This window comes from Pyrus communis, chromosome 14, assembly GCF_041283825.1.
Source record: "Pyrus communis isolate YQ-2024b chromosome 14, ASM4128382v1, whole genome shotgun sequence".
NCBI lineage: Eukaryota > Viridiplantae > Streptophyta > Magnoliopsida > Rosales > Rosaceae > Pyrus > Pyrus communis.
The window spans coordinates 12515735-12535336 of NC_142578.1; the positions used below are offsets into that span (position 1 = coordinate 12515735).

General features: G+C 35.8%; 1 protein-coding gene across 3 annotated transcripts; it reads left to right on the forward strand.

The window, feature by feature from the left end:
- The first annotated feature begins 10220 nt into the window (after positions 1–10220).
- On the forward strand, positions 10221–18572 carry LOC137713494 (uncharacterized). Of its 3 annotated transcripts, none has more exons than XM_068452793.2 (7): positions 10221–10494; positions 11540–11683; positions 11767–11868; positions 12883–13050; positions 14200–14295; positions 14509–14655; positions 15519–18572. In XM_068452793.2, exons 1-7 carry the CDS (start codon positions 10411–10413, stop codon positions 18450–18452), a joined length of 3675 nt encoding a protein of 1224 aa, XP_068308894.2. In that variant the 5' UTR covers positions 10221–10410; the 3' UTR covers positions 18453–18572. The 3 variants fall into 3 exon arrangements, with proteins under 3 accessions (XP_068308894.2, XP_088540372.1, XP_088540373.1); XM_088684247.1 differs by having other exon boundaries at positions 10283–10494; positions 11260–11683; XM_088684246.1 differs by lacking the exon at positions 14200–14295 and having other exon boundaries at positions 10270–10494.
- The last annotated feature ends 1030 nt before the right edge of the window (positions 18573–19602 follow it).

Here is a 19602-nt window from a genome sequence, read left to right on the forward strand (position 1 = left end):
TTAAAGAGAATAGAAGAATGATGTCATTTTATAGAGTACCATATATGATTCTATATGCGGGAAAAATTTAACAAAAAATGAAATTATCAATGGCCTCTTGACATCTGCTGAATGAAATCCCACGAGAAGATGATCATTTTTATTTCTTGGATTGAGGTCCAATTCTGGCAGGATCAGCTGAAAATTTGAATTATTAGACAATGATGGCTTTCTTCATCATTTTCACTTTGCTTTGTGTGATGCTAATTTAGAAAAATAGAGGTGATAAACGTGTTGAACGAGATGATAAATTTGTTGAAAGCAGTGAACGAATAAAGGAGATATGAAGATTTTTGGATAGTAGTGGAAAAGGGGAAGATAATAAGAACAACCCTTCTGCTCGTCGTTCAGCGTGCAGGGAAGAAGAAAAATGCATGTTGGCTTCAAGAATAATCCTTTTCGAAATTTACCATATTGCATATCAACAAAAAAAATATGTAACTTCTTCGCTTAAACTCCGATTGACACCCTATTTGTGCTCACGTATTTATGATGACTAGTACTTTAAGAATATCATAAAATAATAATTTGTAAGTGGCATGAGACAAAGATCGATTCGCAATATATTCTCCTTGTGTAACTGGTGAGAGTATAGAAGAAAAATGAGGCATAATTATAGCAAGAGTTTGGTGGTTGTTTTCTAATCTCAAATTGGTTCTCACTTTAGGAGAACTAGTCCCTGAACCAATGGCAAATGATGGAGCAGAAGATAACTTATTGTTTTATTCTCTTGAAGCCTTCCTAGGTTTCCCTACATTTCTCTTCCCATCAATACCACCAGCTTGATTGTCATTAATCTTAACATATTCCTTTCCTCCAATATTCGATCGTTGTCCAGATGGTTCTTATGAAATTTGATGTGGAATATGTAAATATGATTTTGTGTTTGTGTTTGATAATGGTGTTGATGAGGTTATAATTAATTTGGGTACTGATGGCCAAGAGTTTTCTCGGCAACTTGAAGTGGTTAATCAAGAATTCAATTCGACGTCTGTCAAAGGAGTTCATGATGACAACAATTTGGCATTTGAATTCGAAATTGGACACAAAAGAAAACAAATGAACATGAGCATTTTGACAGAGGTGGTAGAAACTTTTGCTAAGTTTCAATTCCAAGATCCATTTGGGTGGGATTTTAGAAATGCTTCTATTAACAAGAGGTTGAGTAAAATAATTGATTTGTTAGAAGTCTTAAATGTTAATGCATTTTGTTAATGCATTTTGTTCATATCCTAATGCAATAGTTCAAGTCCAAGAGATGGCCAACCTCAGTATAGTCTATGCAAAGACTTTGTTTGTAAGTTTGAAGAAGAAAACAAAGTATGGCAAAGCAGAATGGTTACATCATTTCGCTATTTGGATTCAAGGTCTTACAATTAAAACTCGAGGACGAGTTTTCTTGGAGAAGGGGAGAATGATGCAGGATGGGAAACAAAATATGCAATTGGTATGGAGCACAACAAATTATTGGAACAAAGTTACACAAAGGAATTTATTGGAAATGAAACGAGTGGTAGATGAAGAGAAGGTGAGGTTAAAAAATACCAAAGCTAGAACTATTTCTTTGGCCACCACCACATCAAGCAAAAGTTAGCTTTTTGAGTGCTACTATCTTTGATTTGGAATTTGATATATTAGATTCCAGAATGAACATACGACTTAGTCAAAAGAAAAGAAAGGAGGCTGCTAGATTTCTTAATGAAAAATTCAATTTGGTGCGTAGACATAATTTGGGTGCTCTCATTGCTAGAATGTTTTATATAAGTGGGTCGTCATTCAATCTTTGCTAGAAATCCATATTATGTCAAAACCTTTAGATATGCTTGTACGTATTTGGTTTGGTTTCGTGTTATAAGCCTCCAAGTTATAACCCATTGAGGACTATACTTTTGCAAAGGGAGAAGAGTCGCATTGAGCTAAAATCAAATCTAGTAACAAATTTGTGGAGAGAAATGGGTGCAAGCGTGTGTAGTGATGGATGTGCAAATTCTCAAAGAAGACCATTTATCAATATTATTGCTACTTGTGAAAATGGACCTATGTTCTTGAAGACGATTAATTGTGAAGGTGAGACAACGAATGCTCAATTCATTGCTAATTTGCTCGATGAGTATATTCGTGAGATTGGACTACCAGATGTAGTTCAAATAATCGCAGACGATGCAAGTGCTTGCAAAATGATGGAACAAATAATAAAGACCAAATATAGACACATATTTTGGACTCCATGTGTATTACATACCCTAAATCTAGCTTTGAAGAACATATGTACAATGACAGCAAGTCCATCTAATGATGTGTGAGGTCAATTCATTTGAATTGCTGATGTTTGTGATGAATTTTCGGCGATTAAAAATTATATTATGAACCACCAAATGAGATTGGCCATCTTTAATTCTTATTCAAAGTTGAAGCTTCTTGCAATTGCCAACGCATGCTTTGCTTCTATGATTATGATGATGAGATTTAAGGAAATAAAGCATGACTTACAAAGAATGGTGGTTAGTAAGGAATGAGATTCATATAAAGAGGATTGTGTGGAAAAAGTAAGAAGTATCAAAAAGAAAATATTAAGTGACAAGCTTTGGTATGACCTTGAATACATACTTAGTTTTACATCTATTTATTCTATGCTTCGAATGTATGACACCAATTTTCCTTGTCTTCACTTGGTTTATGAATATTGGGATTGTGATAGAAGATGTGAAGAAGGCTAGTTATAAAAAAGAAAACAAAAGTTTGATGAGCAATCTGAATTCTTTGATGTCGTGTATGAGGTGCTAATACAAAGATGGACCAAAAGTAACACACCGCTTCATTGCCTTGCATATTCTTTAAATCCAAGGTAACTTTCTTTAGAGGTTTAGTAAATTTATTTAGTTGGTCTTAATTAATTATAATTTTTTCATTTATCACTTACATGTATTATAACAATGAGTGAGTTGATGGTTCTCCAAATCGTGATGCTCCGCATAAGGATAAAGGGATCTCGATAGAATAAAAAAAAATGCTTTTAGCAGTACTTTGATACTAGTGTGGTAAGAAGAAGTATCAATGAGGAGTATGCTACTTTTTCGGCTAAACTTGAGGATTTTTCAAGTAGTGATGCTATGAGTGACAAATTTCTAATGCAATCGGTGAAACGATGAATACCATTGATAAATTGCAATTCACTACAGACACTGTGCCCATTAGTATTCTAGATATGAAAAAAAGTCTCAATTTCTATTATGTGCTATGGCCGTTGTCGATAACTAATTGACCACAACTAATGCTCGTTATAAATTATTTTCCAAAATTAAAAAAAAAAAAAAACTATTTAACAGATATGTGTGTGTGTGTGTGTGTATATCTATATTTATATATTTTAGTGTGTGTATATATATATCTTCACTTGGTTAATGAATATTGGGTTTGTATGATACAAGATGTGAAGAAGGCTACTTATAAAAATAAAAAAAATAAAAAATAAAAAATAAAACAAGAAAAACAAGGAGCTTGATGAGAAATTAGAATACTTTGATGCCATGTTTGAGGTGATAATACAAATAGAATAGTACACCACTGCATTGCCTTGCAAATTTTCTAAATCCAAGATAACTTTTTTGAGAGTTTTAATAAATTTATTTAGTTGGTCTTAATTATTATAATTTTTTCATTCATCATTTACAGGTATTATAGCAATGAGTGGCTTGTTGGTGCTCCAATTCGTGTTGCTCCACATAAGGATAAAAAGATCTCAATAGAAAGAAAAAAAAATGCTTTGAGCGATACTTTGCTAATTGTGTGGAGAGAAGAAATATCAATGAGGAGTATGCTGCTTTTTCAACTGAACTTGAGGATTTTTTAAGTAGTGATGCTATGTGTGATTTCCAATGCAACTGGTGAAATGGTGGGTTATCCATGGAGCTTCCATTCCAACTTTTCAAGATTTGGCTTTGATGCTTCTTAAACAACCTTATTTCTCATCATTTTGTAAAAGAAATTGGTCAACATATAATTTTATACATTCTTTGAGGAGGAATATGATAGCTCCACAACAAGTCAAAGATTTGGTATATGTTTATACTAATCTTTATCTTTTATTTAGAGGACCAACCTTTAAAAAAAAAAAAAAAAAAAAAAAAAAAAGGTCACTTTAAGATGTGGGATGTGGGATGTGGATGAGACTGAATTTGATTATTTGAGTATGGAACATGATGAATTGGCCCTGGAGGTTGTGATCTTTAGTAATGATGACGATGAAGTTCAAGAGGAAATATAAAGAGAGATTGGAATGTCATTGACACTTGAATCATGTGTTGTTTTAATTATTATGTATGGTGAATGAATTTGATGAACATAGTACTTTGTTATATTATCAATTGGACATATTGTTTTTAATATATGTAGTATTTACTATATTTTAATCAATGTGTCCTAGATGTGTTCGTGTCCTTATTTTTGAGTTTTGTCGTGTCATCGTGTCGGTGTTGTAGTATTCATGTCTGTGTCCATGTAACCTGTGATCTAACTTTACACAAACTCTCGCATAATTACCCTATGCCTGGCCAATAGTATAAGCATCCATGTTATAAGTGGTACCTATCATATTACCAATATAATGCATAATATCTTTATTAAAATATTCAAGAAGTAATCTCAACAGACGAACCTAAACAGTGAGAAGAAAAGTCTTTTCTTCCATAAAAGTTGGGTCTTTATTGATGAACTGCTAGATACTATTTAACAACAATCCAGTAGCTTAAGGATGAAGCTTAGAGAGGAAGCAACTTTATTGAATATACCTCATACTTTCATTAACAATAGTTACAAGATACATTTGGTATTTATAGCATTGGGCTATGATAAAGGATTGTTTCTTTGATACATTTGGTATTTATAGCAATATAGGTCAATGATCTATATTCCACCTCCATGGAACTACGTGCAGCAATGGATAGTTTCTTTGCACTCCAATTGATCAAGTTTGGACCAAGAATGATGCATATCTGTTGGTAGATGTTCTGTCAAAAGTACATATTGCTTAATCTGCATCTGAGTAGGCAGTGAGGTGTATGAAACCCTTGAACCTTTAAGAAACTTAATTTTTTTTTTTTTAACAGCTTGCAAATGAGGTTCTCTTAGAGCATGCATGAATTGGTCGACCTAATTTACAGCAAAGGATAAATCTGGTCTGGAGTGAGAAGAGGTCCAGTGTGGTCAAGTTCAACATAACTCAAAAGTGTTAAACATGGTTTGACACCTTCCACTTTAGTTTTCTGAAGCAAATCAAGAAGATATTTGCTTTGATGAAGAAACAAACCATCTGATGATCTTTAAATTTCAAGACAAAGAAAGTAGAGCAAAGGACCAAGGCCCTTGACAGGAAGGACTACACTTAATTTCTTGATGAAAAGGTTGTAGACAACTAATTAGGGCCTATAACAATAATATAATCCACATAAACTAGAATAATGAAAAGCTTTGAGCATAAACAATGAAGTATCAGATGTTGAATCATGAAATTCAAAAAACTGTAGAACTTGAAACAATTTTTCAAACCAAGCTCTGTGAGCTTGTTTTAATCCATAGAGGGACTTCCTAAACTTACACATATCGTTGGATGAATTAGTCACAGAAACCATGATGTTGGTGCATAAACATATTCCTTGAGATCACCATGTAAAAGGCATTATTAATATCTAATTGGTTAAAAAACCAATCATATTGAATTGCTAGTGACAAGATAATCCTGATAGTGACAGGTTTAGCCACTGGACTAAAAGTTTCTTAGTAGTCTAAACCTGCTTGCTGATGAAAGCCCTTGGCTACAAGATTGTCTTTATATTTATCAGTGGTACCACTAGAGTGTTTCTTGATCCTGAACATCCATTTGCAACCAACAATATTTTGAGCTGGGGAGGTAGAACTAATGTCCATGTTTTAATGGATTGTAATGCATTAAATTCCTCTTGCATAACAGTTCTCCAATGAGCATGTTTGGATGCTTGAAGGTAGGTATTCGAGGACAAAATCAATTGAGGAGGGTAATAGACGTTTAGTGGCTGAGTAACTTTAGGTTTGTGGATTCCTACCTTTGATCAACCGTATAATGAACATTGGTAGCAACATTATTAGAATATGGTAGATGTGATGTGGATGTATTAAGAACAACAAGAACATCAGCTGACGAAGATACATCAGTAGAGGATATAGTAGGTGATGAAACAACAGGAACTAATGGCAGGCAAGAGTTATGATGTGGAATGGTAAATTCAAGGTTAATAAATGAATGTACATAGGGTTTTGATGATGCAGAGGGTTGAAAGGATTGGAATTTGTGAAAAGGAAACTCAAATTCATTAAGAACATGTCTTGAAATATATACTCTCTCAGTGATTGGATCCAAACATCTGTACGTTTTATGTTGAAGATTGTACCCCAAGAAAACACAGTGTTTGCTTTTACAGTCTAATTTGGAGGATGTGTAAGGTTTGAGCCATGGAAAACAACTACATCAAAAAACTTTCAATCTTGAGTAATTTGGGTGGATATAAAATAGAAGTTCTCATAAAGATGTTGTAATACTAGGGATGAGAAGTCTATTAATTAGATAAACAACAGTAGAAAAAGCTTCAACTTAATATAAGTGAGGCACTTGAGATTGAACTAACAAGGTTATACTAGTCTCAACCAAATGTTTGTGTTTTCTTTTAACACAACCATTTTGCTCATAAGTATGTGAAGAACTAAATTGTTGAAGAATTCCATGTGATTTGAGATAAGATTGAAACTTGGAAATGAATTCACCCTCTGAAGCAAACCTCACAATTTTGATTTTATTGCCAATAATATTTTGCTACATATCATTGAAAAGCAACGAAGGTTGAATACAAATCTACCTTGAATTTTAAGGGGAAAAACCTAACTATATCTATTGAAATCATCAACATTAAGCAGATAATACTTATAACCATTCACAGAGGTCACTAAAATCATCAACAATAAGCATAAGCATATAATACTTATAACCATTTACAGAGGTCACAGAAGAAGATCTCCATAAATCATAATGTAGTAAATCCAAACATTTAGATGAAACAAAACTAGTAATACTAAATGGAAGCTTATGATCCATTGCCAAAGCACAATCTAGACCAAAAAAAATCCACTAACTTTTACCTTGAAAAGTAATTTTATGATTTGAAAGTACTATTCGAAAGATAGATGATGAGGGGTGGGCAAGCCTATTATGCCACACTTTAACAGAAGCTTTATTACTTATTAAAGCATTTGGAGAATATAGTAGAGTGACTAGTGGAGCTTTGAAGTGGGTAGAAACCGTCTTTACATAATCTTCGCAAAATTATCTTTTCCATAGTACAATCCTTGACTTATCATTGATAAACCAATATGCAAAAAGAAGATTATGCTGCATTTTAGGCACATGCAGCACATTGTGCAACTTAAATGAAGAAGGTGTATGCAATGTAGAAAAGCCAACATGGTCAATAGACAAACCTTTACCATCATTAATGTACATTTTGTCTTCTCCATGATAAGGACCGAGAGATTAAATGTTTGAAATATCATTTGTGATGTGCAATGTAGCACCAGAGTCATTTGACAAGTTGTCGACAATCAGATGAGTTAAAGGTGTGAGAGTCATGATAGCTTCCTCAATGATTGAAACTGTTACCTCTGGAGTTATAATTTGAGCCACGATGTCCACAATTGTTGAATCCACGATTCTTCCTTCCACGATTAGAGTTTATTTCATAGAGTTTTGTGATTATGGATAGAGCAGCAAATGCTTGTGGTGTGGGAAGAAGTGGTTCTTGACGTACTTGAGATTGCACAGAGAATGCCTAAAAAGGTTTTGTGGCACTTGATGAAGCAACTTTCTTCCTTCGAGATATGGACAATTCCTTTGTGATAAGTAAACCAAGTAGCTCATTAATTGAAGTAAATGAGAGGTGAAGCATGATAGAATCAATAAACGATTCAAACTCATTTGGTAACCCATCAAGAGTGGTAGCGATCAAATCATGATCAGTAACAGGTGTTTCAGCTGCAGTTAAAGAATCATAGATCTCCTTAATTTACTGTAGGTGCCTAGAGATTGACAGAGAGCCTTTCTGAAGAGATTGAAGATGATATTGCAAATGATGAATATGTACATCAAATACACGACAAATCATTGTTCCAATTTGATCCACAGATCTTGAGAGGATGAAACACCAATAATGAATGGAATGACTTCTTCAGATAAGGTAGAGTTTAACCAAATGAGGAGATTCTAACCTTTTTCATACCATAGCTCAAAAGTTGGCTTGAGTGAATGATTTGGAATCAACGGTGATAGACACAGTTCAGTTCCATCAATGATGCCAATAAGCTTGTAGCGTTGGAGAATCATAGTGAAAAAAGCACGCCATGGAAGATAATTGGAGCATTTAAGGTTAATCGGAACCATGCTACCAATGTTCTGATTTGTAAGAGAAGTGTATGAATTTGAGAAATTAGGGTTTGATGAAAAAGAATTTGGGTGCGGAAATGGCACCGACTCTAGTGGAGATGAAGATTTCGACAGAGACGCCATGATATTCAAGAAATTGAAGATGAAAAGATGATTGAAGAATCAAAGAGAAACAAGCTTCGAAGATCAGAGAAAATAAGTGAAAGTTGGAAAGATCTAAGATGCCAATAGGCAAAAGGCAAGAGATACCAAGAAGGAAGTTTAGAAAGGAAGCAACTTTACTGAATATACTTGATACTTTCATCAACAATAATTATAAGATACATTTGGTATTTATAGCATTGAGTTGTGAAAGCAATCGACAATTTTACTCTTAACTATTCTAACTAATAACATTTACAGTTGCCATTCAGTACTACGGTCTGGTGGTATTCCTTTTTACTTGTAAGTGAGAGGTCTTAGATTCGAATCTTGTAGATGGCGAATTCGATACCAAATTAGGTTGCCTATTGTGTGGTGCCCTTAGTGTAAAATATATCGTTGTACTAAAAAAAAAAACATTTACAGTTACAACAACTTATACAAATAGAAACTAACTATGACGACTATACTTGATACTTTTTAATGAGAAATGGACAATTAAGAAATCATTTTCCATTCCAACCAATTGCATTTTGATCCTTTCAAATTCTACCCTTGTTTTAAACGAGCAAGCAAAAATTATAGGTATAACATTTCCCCACGAATTTAGTAATGATTGAATTATGGCAGTACATGTATATTTGTTCCTTCACCTTAGCAGCAAAATGAATATCAACGGCCCTCTCTCTTAGTACTAGTGACTTCAAATTCTCCATACCCAATATTGAAATGTCGTCCTCCATAGCCCACTTGGGATAACTCTTCATTGTCTTCACAATACCCAATATCATATTCTTGAAAGATCCCTCAGTTTGCATAGGGTTAATGCTCTTGAAATTCCGACCAGAAGACTTTAAATCCATTGTAGCTTCACCTTCCGGAGGCCGGAGGGAAGTCATATGGAAAGGATTTGGAGCCGTCCCCATCATAAGACATTCATTATTGCATAGAAGACAAAATAGACTCAATTTAGCCAAGCTATCAACTCTTATTTTACTCTCTATAAAATATTTCTAAACTTATTACAAAAAAAAAAAAAAAAAAAAAAAAATGTTCACATTTCTTTGAGGGTATCTTTCAAAATACAAACTAGAACATTCGAATATGATTCCATATTCAAGCATCTAGCTCTCTTGTCCAAAGCCATTTTTAATCCTAAAAATGCTAACTTACCTACTTAGTGAGAGACACATTTCTACATTATTACCGTCTAATTCTAATATAATAATGGAGGAGAAAATATATTAAAAAAATAAAATAATCACTTAATTAATCGAACAGTAAATTGCTATAATCTTTATAAACATGGAGTCTAGTCTAGGAGAAGTACCAAAGCATACAAAAAAGGCAAAAATGCAAACGGATAAACCGATAAAGTGTAGATAGAGAGAGTGTGCCGCAACATTTGACTCCGGTCCTATCCACTCCACAAGGTGCACTGAAATTAACATAGTTTAGCAGTTTACTAATTCTCATTCAACAAATGACACAGTATAAGAGCGCAAACTGCGACTTTCAAAAAACAAAACATATGGCAGGTTCGGGTTTAATATTCTTCAGGGCTCTCTGAACCGAAAATAGTAGACAACCGTAACTTCTCATCATATAACTTCTTTTTAAATAAAAAATAAAAAATTTCTCATTCACTTCCGTTATGCTTTCTAAGACCTAGAGACACCAAATACCCTCAAGTAAAACCCAAACTTTGATTGCCCCAACAACTCTGAGATTTCGGCGTCTTCTCACCGGAAACTCCATATTCCCGCCAAATGGTGGCCAGGAGTTCGCCGGACTGGCTCCCGCCCGGATGGTCTGTCCAAACCAGATCCCAAAAGAGAGGTCGCAAAATTGTGGTAATACTTTGGCTAATTTCGTTCTTCTGCCTTCTAGGTTTTGACTTTGCTAACACACTATTTTGGTTTTTGGGTTGTTTAGTTTTCAATTGGTTGATTCCGGTTAGCTTGTGGCTGGGCTGCCATGGCAGAAAGCTTGTGCCTTTATCGATTTGATTGTGTTATTTGGCCCATGTTTCTCTCTTTAGCATAATACAAGTCTTATATGATATTGGCATGTTACATTCGCATGCCATTGATGATTTTCAATGATATGCGAGTGCCTCTGTGTGTGAAAAATGTGTGTTTGGTTGATGAAAAGGAGTTGGATGTTGATGTTGAGTGATTCAGTTGGTTTTTAGTTAGTAAGTGTTACATTTTTAGGAAAATTCTGAAGGTTTCTGTACTGGGATTAGTAGATTGACTTAAATTCCATGCTGCAACGGTCTCAATGCGATTGGTTTGTTCGCTGCTTGACAACAATCTAGTTTGTATAGGAAGGGTTTGTTGTGTTCAGGGTTTGGCAGTGTGGGTTGTCGCTTTCTCCGCATAGCTTCCAGAATAATATCTAGAAACAGTGGTGGTGACCTGAAACAATTTGAGAGTGTTTTGTTGAGCTGAGCTCAATGCTAGAGTGTATGAGGCATTACTAATGGATCTTGTTACACATAAATGTCTGTATAGTAGGTTAAGATGCAAACATGACCTGGCTCACTAAGCTCTCTTTTGTGGTTTTCTGTGTGATTCTGGTGTTGATGATGGACATAATGCTTGAACTGGAAGTAGCTGCAGCACGACTGTTGTGAGTGAAGGATTGGAGTCTGAAACAAAAATGGATTTCTTTATATTGGAGGAATAATGTTTAACTTCTTCCTCTTCTGTTCCGATTTTGGTGACCTAATTGAGCAATATAGTTAGAAAATATGCGAACTTGGAACAGAAGAGAATATTACTGTGTACGAAAATTAAAGCAGGAAAGATATTACTGAACTCATATGGGAAGTTTGGAATCAAACTATCATGTCACTGTGTTATCACTAAGCACATAATCACGTTGGCTTTGCAGTTTTATACCCATTTGGAAACTGGGAAAAAGTTCTTTTCTAAAGATGATGCTATGCGCTATATCAAAATGCAAAACACTCAAGGCGAAAAGCCTCAGCCAACTGTGGTGAAAATCCCAGATCACTCAGAAGAAGTCCCTTCTCAAGTGAGTCTTTTTCCTTTTTGGGGCTTTTATCTAATCCATTTAATAAATTAATTTATTTGATTGATCTTGTTTGTTATCAAAAGCTTGAAGTGGACCCAACGGAATGTCCTGAATGGTTGCCTAACGGTTGGAAAGTGGAGCTGAGGACACGACAGAGTGGTGTGCAAGTTGGAAAAGAATACAAGGTAACATTTATGTGAATGTATGTTATGTGTGTAGTGCCATTATTGTCTGGTGAATTTATACTTAATACCTTTTTTATTGTAAGGCCATTACAAGTGGCTGCTTATTAGTTTTAGTTAGGAACTCCTAGGTTGTTATTAATGATGATATTGCTAGTAGTATTTGCAAAATAAAAAAAAAAAAAAAAAAAAAAAAAAGAATGATTTAGCTAATATTCCATGTTGGTGTGGCACACACATATTTGACGTGTAGCTAATGTTCCAAAATGCAAGGTTGGCACAGCACATGCATATTTGACATGTGTGTGTTCTATGTCGAGGCTCAATATTTACTGTTGTATTGATGATTTGATGGCAATTTAGATTGAATACATATTTAGGTCTATCAGATATTTTCCATCCAAAATTTGGTCTAAGGTTTTGTCAGAATAGTTGTGCACATACTAGTGCTATAGTTATTTTAGCAACTATATTAGTAACATTACTTAGATATAAGATGTTAAAACTTTCAAAAAGAATATGTTGAAGCAAGTAGTAATTTATGCCTTCCATGATATAGGCTGGAAATAAGTATTAGGATAATGGTTATGGCATGTTTGAAGGAATCTAGTCATTAAACTACATTGTTTTCATCTGAAATTTATTGCTGCACTTATTCATCTTAATGCTAGGTGTTAAACTATATGCTATGAAGGATGTTAGGCATGAAATTCTGTGGTTCGACTCTTATTTTTAATGGTAACATGTGACATGTCATTAAGTCGTTAGCAATAATTTTAGTGTGCTAGAATTCTAGAAATTGTTTATCTCCAAACCATGTCTTGCATAATTGTGCCAACATTAAAGCTGTACTATGTTGTTTTTTTCATCCATTCATATAGTGATTATATTTGCTATTGTATTATGCGGTGTAAGCACCTGTCTATTGTACAACTTAAAGAGAGGGTCTATGTGGTTTTACAAAAATAGTCTTGTAACTTTACTGTTGTATTGACTTGATTAACTTTTCTATTGCAGTGTTACATTGATCCCTTCAGAGAATGTACATTTTATTCCAAGCCAGAGGTATTTCGATATCTCAAAACTGTAAAATGGAAGAGCTCGAAGTCTGGAACTCTAACTATAAGCAGCAAGAGATGCATAACGGAAAAGAAGGCTGTCACTACCATGCAGTTGGCAAAAAATGTTTGTTCCCTTTCATACTCTCTTGCTGTAATTCTTTTCCTACTTATTTGGTTGGATAGGGACAAAAATTCTATTAAAAAAAGACCCAAAAATGGTTTATAAATTGAAATCCTCAATCGAGAAAGAAATCAAAATCTAACTACAATTAATTTTCTTTAGAAGTGTGCTTAAATTTATAGAAAAGCCTAAAGTTCAGAACACTTGGCATTCCATGTGATGTAATTTATCAAGGAAGTTTGCCATTTGAGAGTCCTGAAACGTCTGCCTCCAATGTATTTTTTTTCTTTCCAACAATCGCATTCCATCTCTTAAATGGTTGAAAACTTCAACATGATGACGAGTTTTAGAATTGTCCTATATTTTTACTTTTTCATATGAGTGAGGTATCCTGCTTAGGTCATTATATCTGGGTCATCTAGTATGTAAAAATCAAAGCATGGAAAGTGGTATAAGATTTCTCTAGGCTAAGTATGTTTACTACCTTAATCATTGGAATAAAATGGATTAGAGAATAGGTTTCAGCTGAAATACTTGTATACGGGTTTATGGGATAAGTATAAGTTGTGGTATTTTAGGATCATTTCTCCCACTATTGTTGAATGATGATGTAATGGGGATACCTGAAAGGCAGACAGTTCAGCTACCTCACTAAACTTTTCTACAACTAGAGCCTAGCAAAGAGTGAGATTGTTAATATGAGTCCAGCCTGCCAAACATCCAATTGCTGAACCTTATCCATCTCTGTATTCCTGCAAATAACTTAACCTGTAGCCATTCTTCTTTTCTGAAGAATTTCACCCATCTTTTGAGTTATTTTAAGGGAAACAAGAAAATTTTAGAGGTTGCGTGTTTACACTATGAATGGATTAAAATTTCCATTGTAGTTGTATTGTGAAAAAGAGAAGTTGTAAACTGTATATTATGTTTCATCTAAAAAAATAAAAGAAAGAAATAAGAGTTGTAAAATGTTTCTGCGAAAATGATTCTAAGCATGAGGTGTCCTGATATGGACGATACCTCACTTCCATATTTCAGTACGAAGGTTTCTATTGCATGACACACTGAAGATTCATCATGATTGCTTTCTGTTTAGGAATTTCATGTTATTACATTTGTTTAATCCAGTATGCGTGTTGATGTATAATTTAGGTTTATGTTGAGAAACATCATGTGGAGGATTTACCACCAGGATGGATAAAGGAGATCAAAGTTACAAAGTATGCAAATCGATTTAGAAGAGACCCGGTATAAAATTTAGTTACCCTGATACTTATTCCAGTTGGTGTTAATTCTGCTGATCACCTCTGTGCCTCTCTATCTCTCTCCATGCATACACATGCACTTGTGTGCTTTCCATGCTTAGTGTTGCTTTATTAATAATCCAACTAACTGCAGTTTTTTCTATGTTCTTTACTATGTATTATATGTTGATTTATATTGGTCCATTTCTTTGTACAGTATTACACAGATCCAGACTCTGGATACGTATTCCGCTCCAAAAAAGATGTTATTCGCTATCTTGAAACTGGAGAGATGAGTAAATATGCATTTAAACCCAAGAATATGTGCAATAATGATCTGAAGTTGGTTAATGATGATATTGCAGTAAGTGCTCTATTCCTGCTGTTTGTTTCCATCACCGATGTTCTTTGCTACTGCAATATTAGTGTTCACTAGCGCAACACCTACATTATTTCTGTAAAACAGTTTTTTGTGAAAATCAGAATACTTATTGTTGTTTTCCTTAAAAAGTTCAGTGCTAGAAACATAATAACCCATATTTACTTGAAAATAATTTGACCATGCAGGATATGGTGTGATGTATGACTAGCATGTGCAAAAACATAATAAAGTTCTAAGTGAGATTCATATATACTACTTTGGTTAAATAGTTGGTCTAGGTGTTGCTCTTATGCTTTTTGCATAAATAATTAGGCTTAATTAAAAAAAAAATAAAATACGGGCCCCAAAAGAAATATGACTCTTGGAATTATGCAAGTGAAAGCTTTCTTGTGTTGTGGCGTTTCGATTTTCTATTTTGTTTATGCTGCTTAAAGTGTCTGTTTTCATAATTGGTTTGGAGCATCGTTTCTGCTTTGGCTAACATTCTTTGATGTTGTACTAGGTCAATTTCATGCGTATTAACTTACCCATTTTAGCAAAGATAGAATTCCCAATTAATAAATATAGCTGTTCAGGTTTCATACTTATCTGATATACTGTTCTGATTACCTGTCTCTTAAAGAAATAGCAGGTATTTAGTAAATTCTCTTTAATGAATAAAATTATAGAAGTATGAAACCCAAGGAACTCCAAGTTAAAACTACTCTCTCTCTCTAACTATGACCAGATGATTGTGGTAGGCTTGTTAACAACAATTTTATCACTTTTATCAGTTATATGTTATTTCTCTGCACGTGGGAGATTTTACTAATAATATGCTTATCCTTGTTTTTCTGTTACTGTAGCCATCATCTACCACCAGAATGCAAAAACATGAGCCCCCAGTCACGAGGAGACAGCTATCACAGCCAAAAATTGAACTCTCTGACAGACGTGAAGGTAAAAGGTCATTGCTTGAAGGTGAAGGTTCTGCGATAGATCCAGGCAAAATGAGTTCTGCTCGAGATGAGCCTGTTTTGACTCCTGCTGCTTATACCTTGAATGAGAACAATTCACTTGAACCTGTGATGGAAAAAAGCAATGTGAGAAGAGCCCTAGTACACTCGGGCAAATCGAAAAACAAGGAAATGCTTAATTTGTCTCGTCGGTCCTCAAAACGACTTGCTAGGAGCAGGTTAGAACTACCAGAAACTGAAATCTCCAAGTTACTAGACAAGGGAGTATCCTCTGAAAGTGTAGTAGACTTTGCTTCAACAACTGATGTTATCCAAGAGAAGCATTTAACTGGGAACATACTGGAAAAATGTGCCAAAACTAAGGAAGATTGTTCTCCAGACACTTCAATGGAAAAAAGCAATGTCAGAAGAACCCCAATAGACTCGAGCAAATCAAAAAACAAGGAAATGCTTAATTTGTGCCGTCGGTTCTCAAAACGACTTGCTGGGAGCAGGTTGGAACTACCAGAAACTGAAAGCTTCAAGTTGCTAGACAATAGGGTACCCTCTGAAAATGGACTGGCCTTTGCTTCGACAGCTGGGATTGTCCAACAGAAAAATTTAACTGGGAACTTGCTTGAAAAATGTGCCAAAACTAAGGAAGATTGTTCCCCAAACACTGTGATGGAAAAAAGCAATGTCAGAAGAACCCTGGTAGACTCGAGCAAATCAAAAAACAAGGAAAAGCTTAATTTGTCTCGCCGGTTTTCAAAACGACTTGCTGGGAGCAGGTTGGAATTACCGGAAACTGAAATTTCGGAGTTGCCAGACAAGATGGTACCCTTAGTAAGTGGAGTTGCCTTTACTATGACAGCTGATGTTGTTCAAGAGAAGCATTTAACTGATAACATGCCGGAAAAATGTGCCAAAACTAAGGAAGATGGTTCTCCAAGCGGGTCATCACACCCAAAAGCTGAACTCTCGGAGAGACAGGAAGGAGAAAGGTCATTGCTTGAAGTTGTAGGTTCTGTGATAGACCCAGGAAAAATGATGCGTGCTGGAAATGAGCCCGTTTTGACTCCTGCTTCTTACACCCTGAATGAGAATAATTCGCATAAGACTGTTGAGAAAAAAAGCAACGTCAGAAAAGCTCCAATAGGCTCGAGCAAATCAAAAAACAAGGAAAAACTTATTTTGTCTCGTCGGTCCTCAAAACGACTTGCTGGGCTTGAACCAGAGGAGGTTGCTAACTTGGCTTCCAGTGAACGAGCTGTTCAAGCTCCAACTAGGAAACCTAGTAAAAGTGATACCAGTCAAGACGTAGGTTTGGCTTCAGATCTTGTAAACAGAGCATCTCAGCAGCTTGGGGCTGCATCAGAAGCAGAGGTTTCACATCATGCTTTAACTGGCATAAAATCTATATCTCATGAGGACAAGATGCCAATTGATGACCCAGTGGTTCCCAGAGCGCAACAAGAGCTGGAAACTGAGAAAATGGATGCTGAGAAGCCAGAGCCAGAGCTCAGCTTTCTGTTTGGTTCAGACCCATGCTTAGAATTCGCATTCAAAACACTTACAGGGGAATTGCCAATAGCTGATACTGTGTATAACAGATCTATTTTGAGACCTGCAGCTGATATGCTGCATAAAAAAAATTTAGTTGACAGTGGGATGGAAAAGAACTGCAGTAGAAACAAATCCAAGAAAAATAAAGATCCTAAGTTGTCCAGTTGGTCTTCAAAACAGTATGCTGGGGTTCAACCTGAGCTGCTGGCTAATACTACATCCAAGGAACGAGCTATCCGAAATGCAACTGAAAATTCATGTCAAAGTATAGCCATCCCGGCTGTGGATTTGGCAGATGAAGCATCTCAACCGCTTGAGATTACACCAGTGGTGAAGCTTGCCAGTCGTGCTTGTACTGCTATATACAATTCAATGCAAGAGGAGACGTCATACAAGAGTGCGAAGGTTCTTGAAGAGCATGCTGTTCCTCAGGAGAAACCCCAGAAGTTTGAAACCGAGAAGGCATATGTTGAGAATCCAGAGCCACAGTTCCCTTTCCCTTTCACGGATTCATGGTCTGACCCATGCCTCGATTTTGCATTCAAGACTCTTACAGGTGCAATTCCATTAGAGGATGATTATTATCAAGTTTACTTCCAAGAAAAACTTGACACATCTCACAATATGGCACTATCAGATTTTGGCTCACCTAGCTTGTTTCGAAGTGATAATTTACCTCAGTTCAATCTGCCAGAACAATCTGCTTCTGGCCAACAGTTATCCATGAATTCTGCATTCCTGCCTTCTGGAAATGTGAGCATGCCGAATTGCAGTGGAATTGGTTCAGGCCAACAGTTATCTAGGAATCCTTCATCCCTCCCAGCAGGAAATGTGAGCATTTCAAATTGCAGTGGGGTTTGTTCAGGCCAACAGTTATCCATGAATTCTGCATTCCTGCCTTCAGGAAATGTGAGCATGCCGAATTGCAGTGGAATTGGTTCAGGTCAACAGTCATCTAGGAATCCTTCATCCCTCCCTCCAGGAAACGTGAGCATGTCAAATTGCAGCGGGGTTTGTTCAGGCCAACAGTTATTTAGGAATCCTACATCCCTCCCTACAGGAAACTTGAGCATTTCAAATTGCAGCGGGGTTTGTTCAGGCCACCAGTTATCCATGAATTCTTCATTCCAGTCCGCTGGAAACATGAGCACATCAAATTTCAGTGCGGTGTGTTCAGGCCAACAGTTATCTCTAAATTCTTCATTACTGCCTGCCGGAAGCTTGGTTGGTTCGCAGTGGCCTTGCGTAGATGATTATCATGGAAAGGTGAAGTCGTAGAACAAAGGTGGTTCCTGTCTGCAAATAGACAGGTTTCTGTAAGTTCTACATCTTGAAACCCTGTAACTGCATGTTGTGATGTAGCAGCGTAATCTGTGTGAATGTATATTTATTCTGCAAGTGCTTTCTTCCTGCGTATAGACTGCCCAACAGAAATTTAAACTTGAGGGGTCACGCAAGTCATAACTGTTATTTAGCGTATAAAGTACTGGCATCGAGCAAAACTGCATCCTTCCGGCATCCACCATGCCACTCTTCTTCCTCGTGATCACAGCAATCACCATCACGGTCTTCACTGGTAATCTCTCCTCTGACTTAGTCATTCCTTTTCGTATGGTGGTGGCATTCTCCCCTCGCATCCGGTGTCTGTTAATATTGAATCTAGCCGAGTTCTGAATCGAGATTACGTTTAGAGTAAGTTTTGGTTCCTCATCAATTTCCCTATCGACAAGCTTTATTCGTAGGACATTTTGTGGTACGCACTACGCTATTGTTTTGTCTTGGAAAAATGGCTTGGGCCGAGCGTGGGCGAACCTGAGTTGAAAGCCATAATCCTCGGCTAGGTAATGCTCCCTTAGTCTAGTGGGCTTTCAGCTCAAGAAATGACTAATTCGACTATGCCCTTGTGAAAGTAGGATTTTAAAAAGATGAAGTTTAAGCGCGCGGTTGGTCGAGTCCTTAGTGAACTAAAATTGTCAATGATCATAACCATATCTATTTAGATGCAAATTGTTTTAAGGACTAGAATTCATTCTTGATTAATCACATAAAGAGACTAGGTTCAAAATCCTGGTTTGAATCAAAGTGGTTGAGACTAGATGGATATGAGTTTCAGCTAAGAAGGGGATTAGAGAGATTAAATTAGAATATTCAAATATAGGCCAAGTAAATACAATCTCATAAGGACTTTACCAATATTCAAGTATATGCCGAGTAAACACAGTCTCATCAAGACTTTACCAATATTCAAGTATATGCCGAGTAAACACAGTGTCATCAGGACTTTACCTTAACAGATTTGTTTATCATGAAGATCATCCCTATAAATAGAAGGGGTTCTGCAATATGGAAAGCACATTCAACTCAACAAACAACTCAAACACTCTACATGAACCCCTTGCTCTATGAGAAACCCTTCTCACCCCTGAGA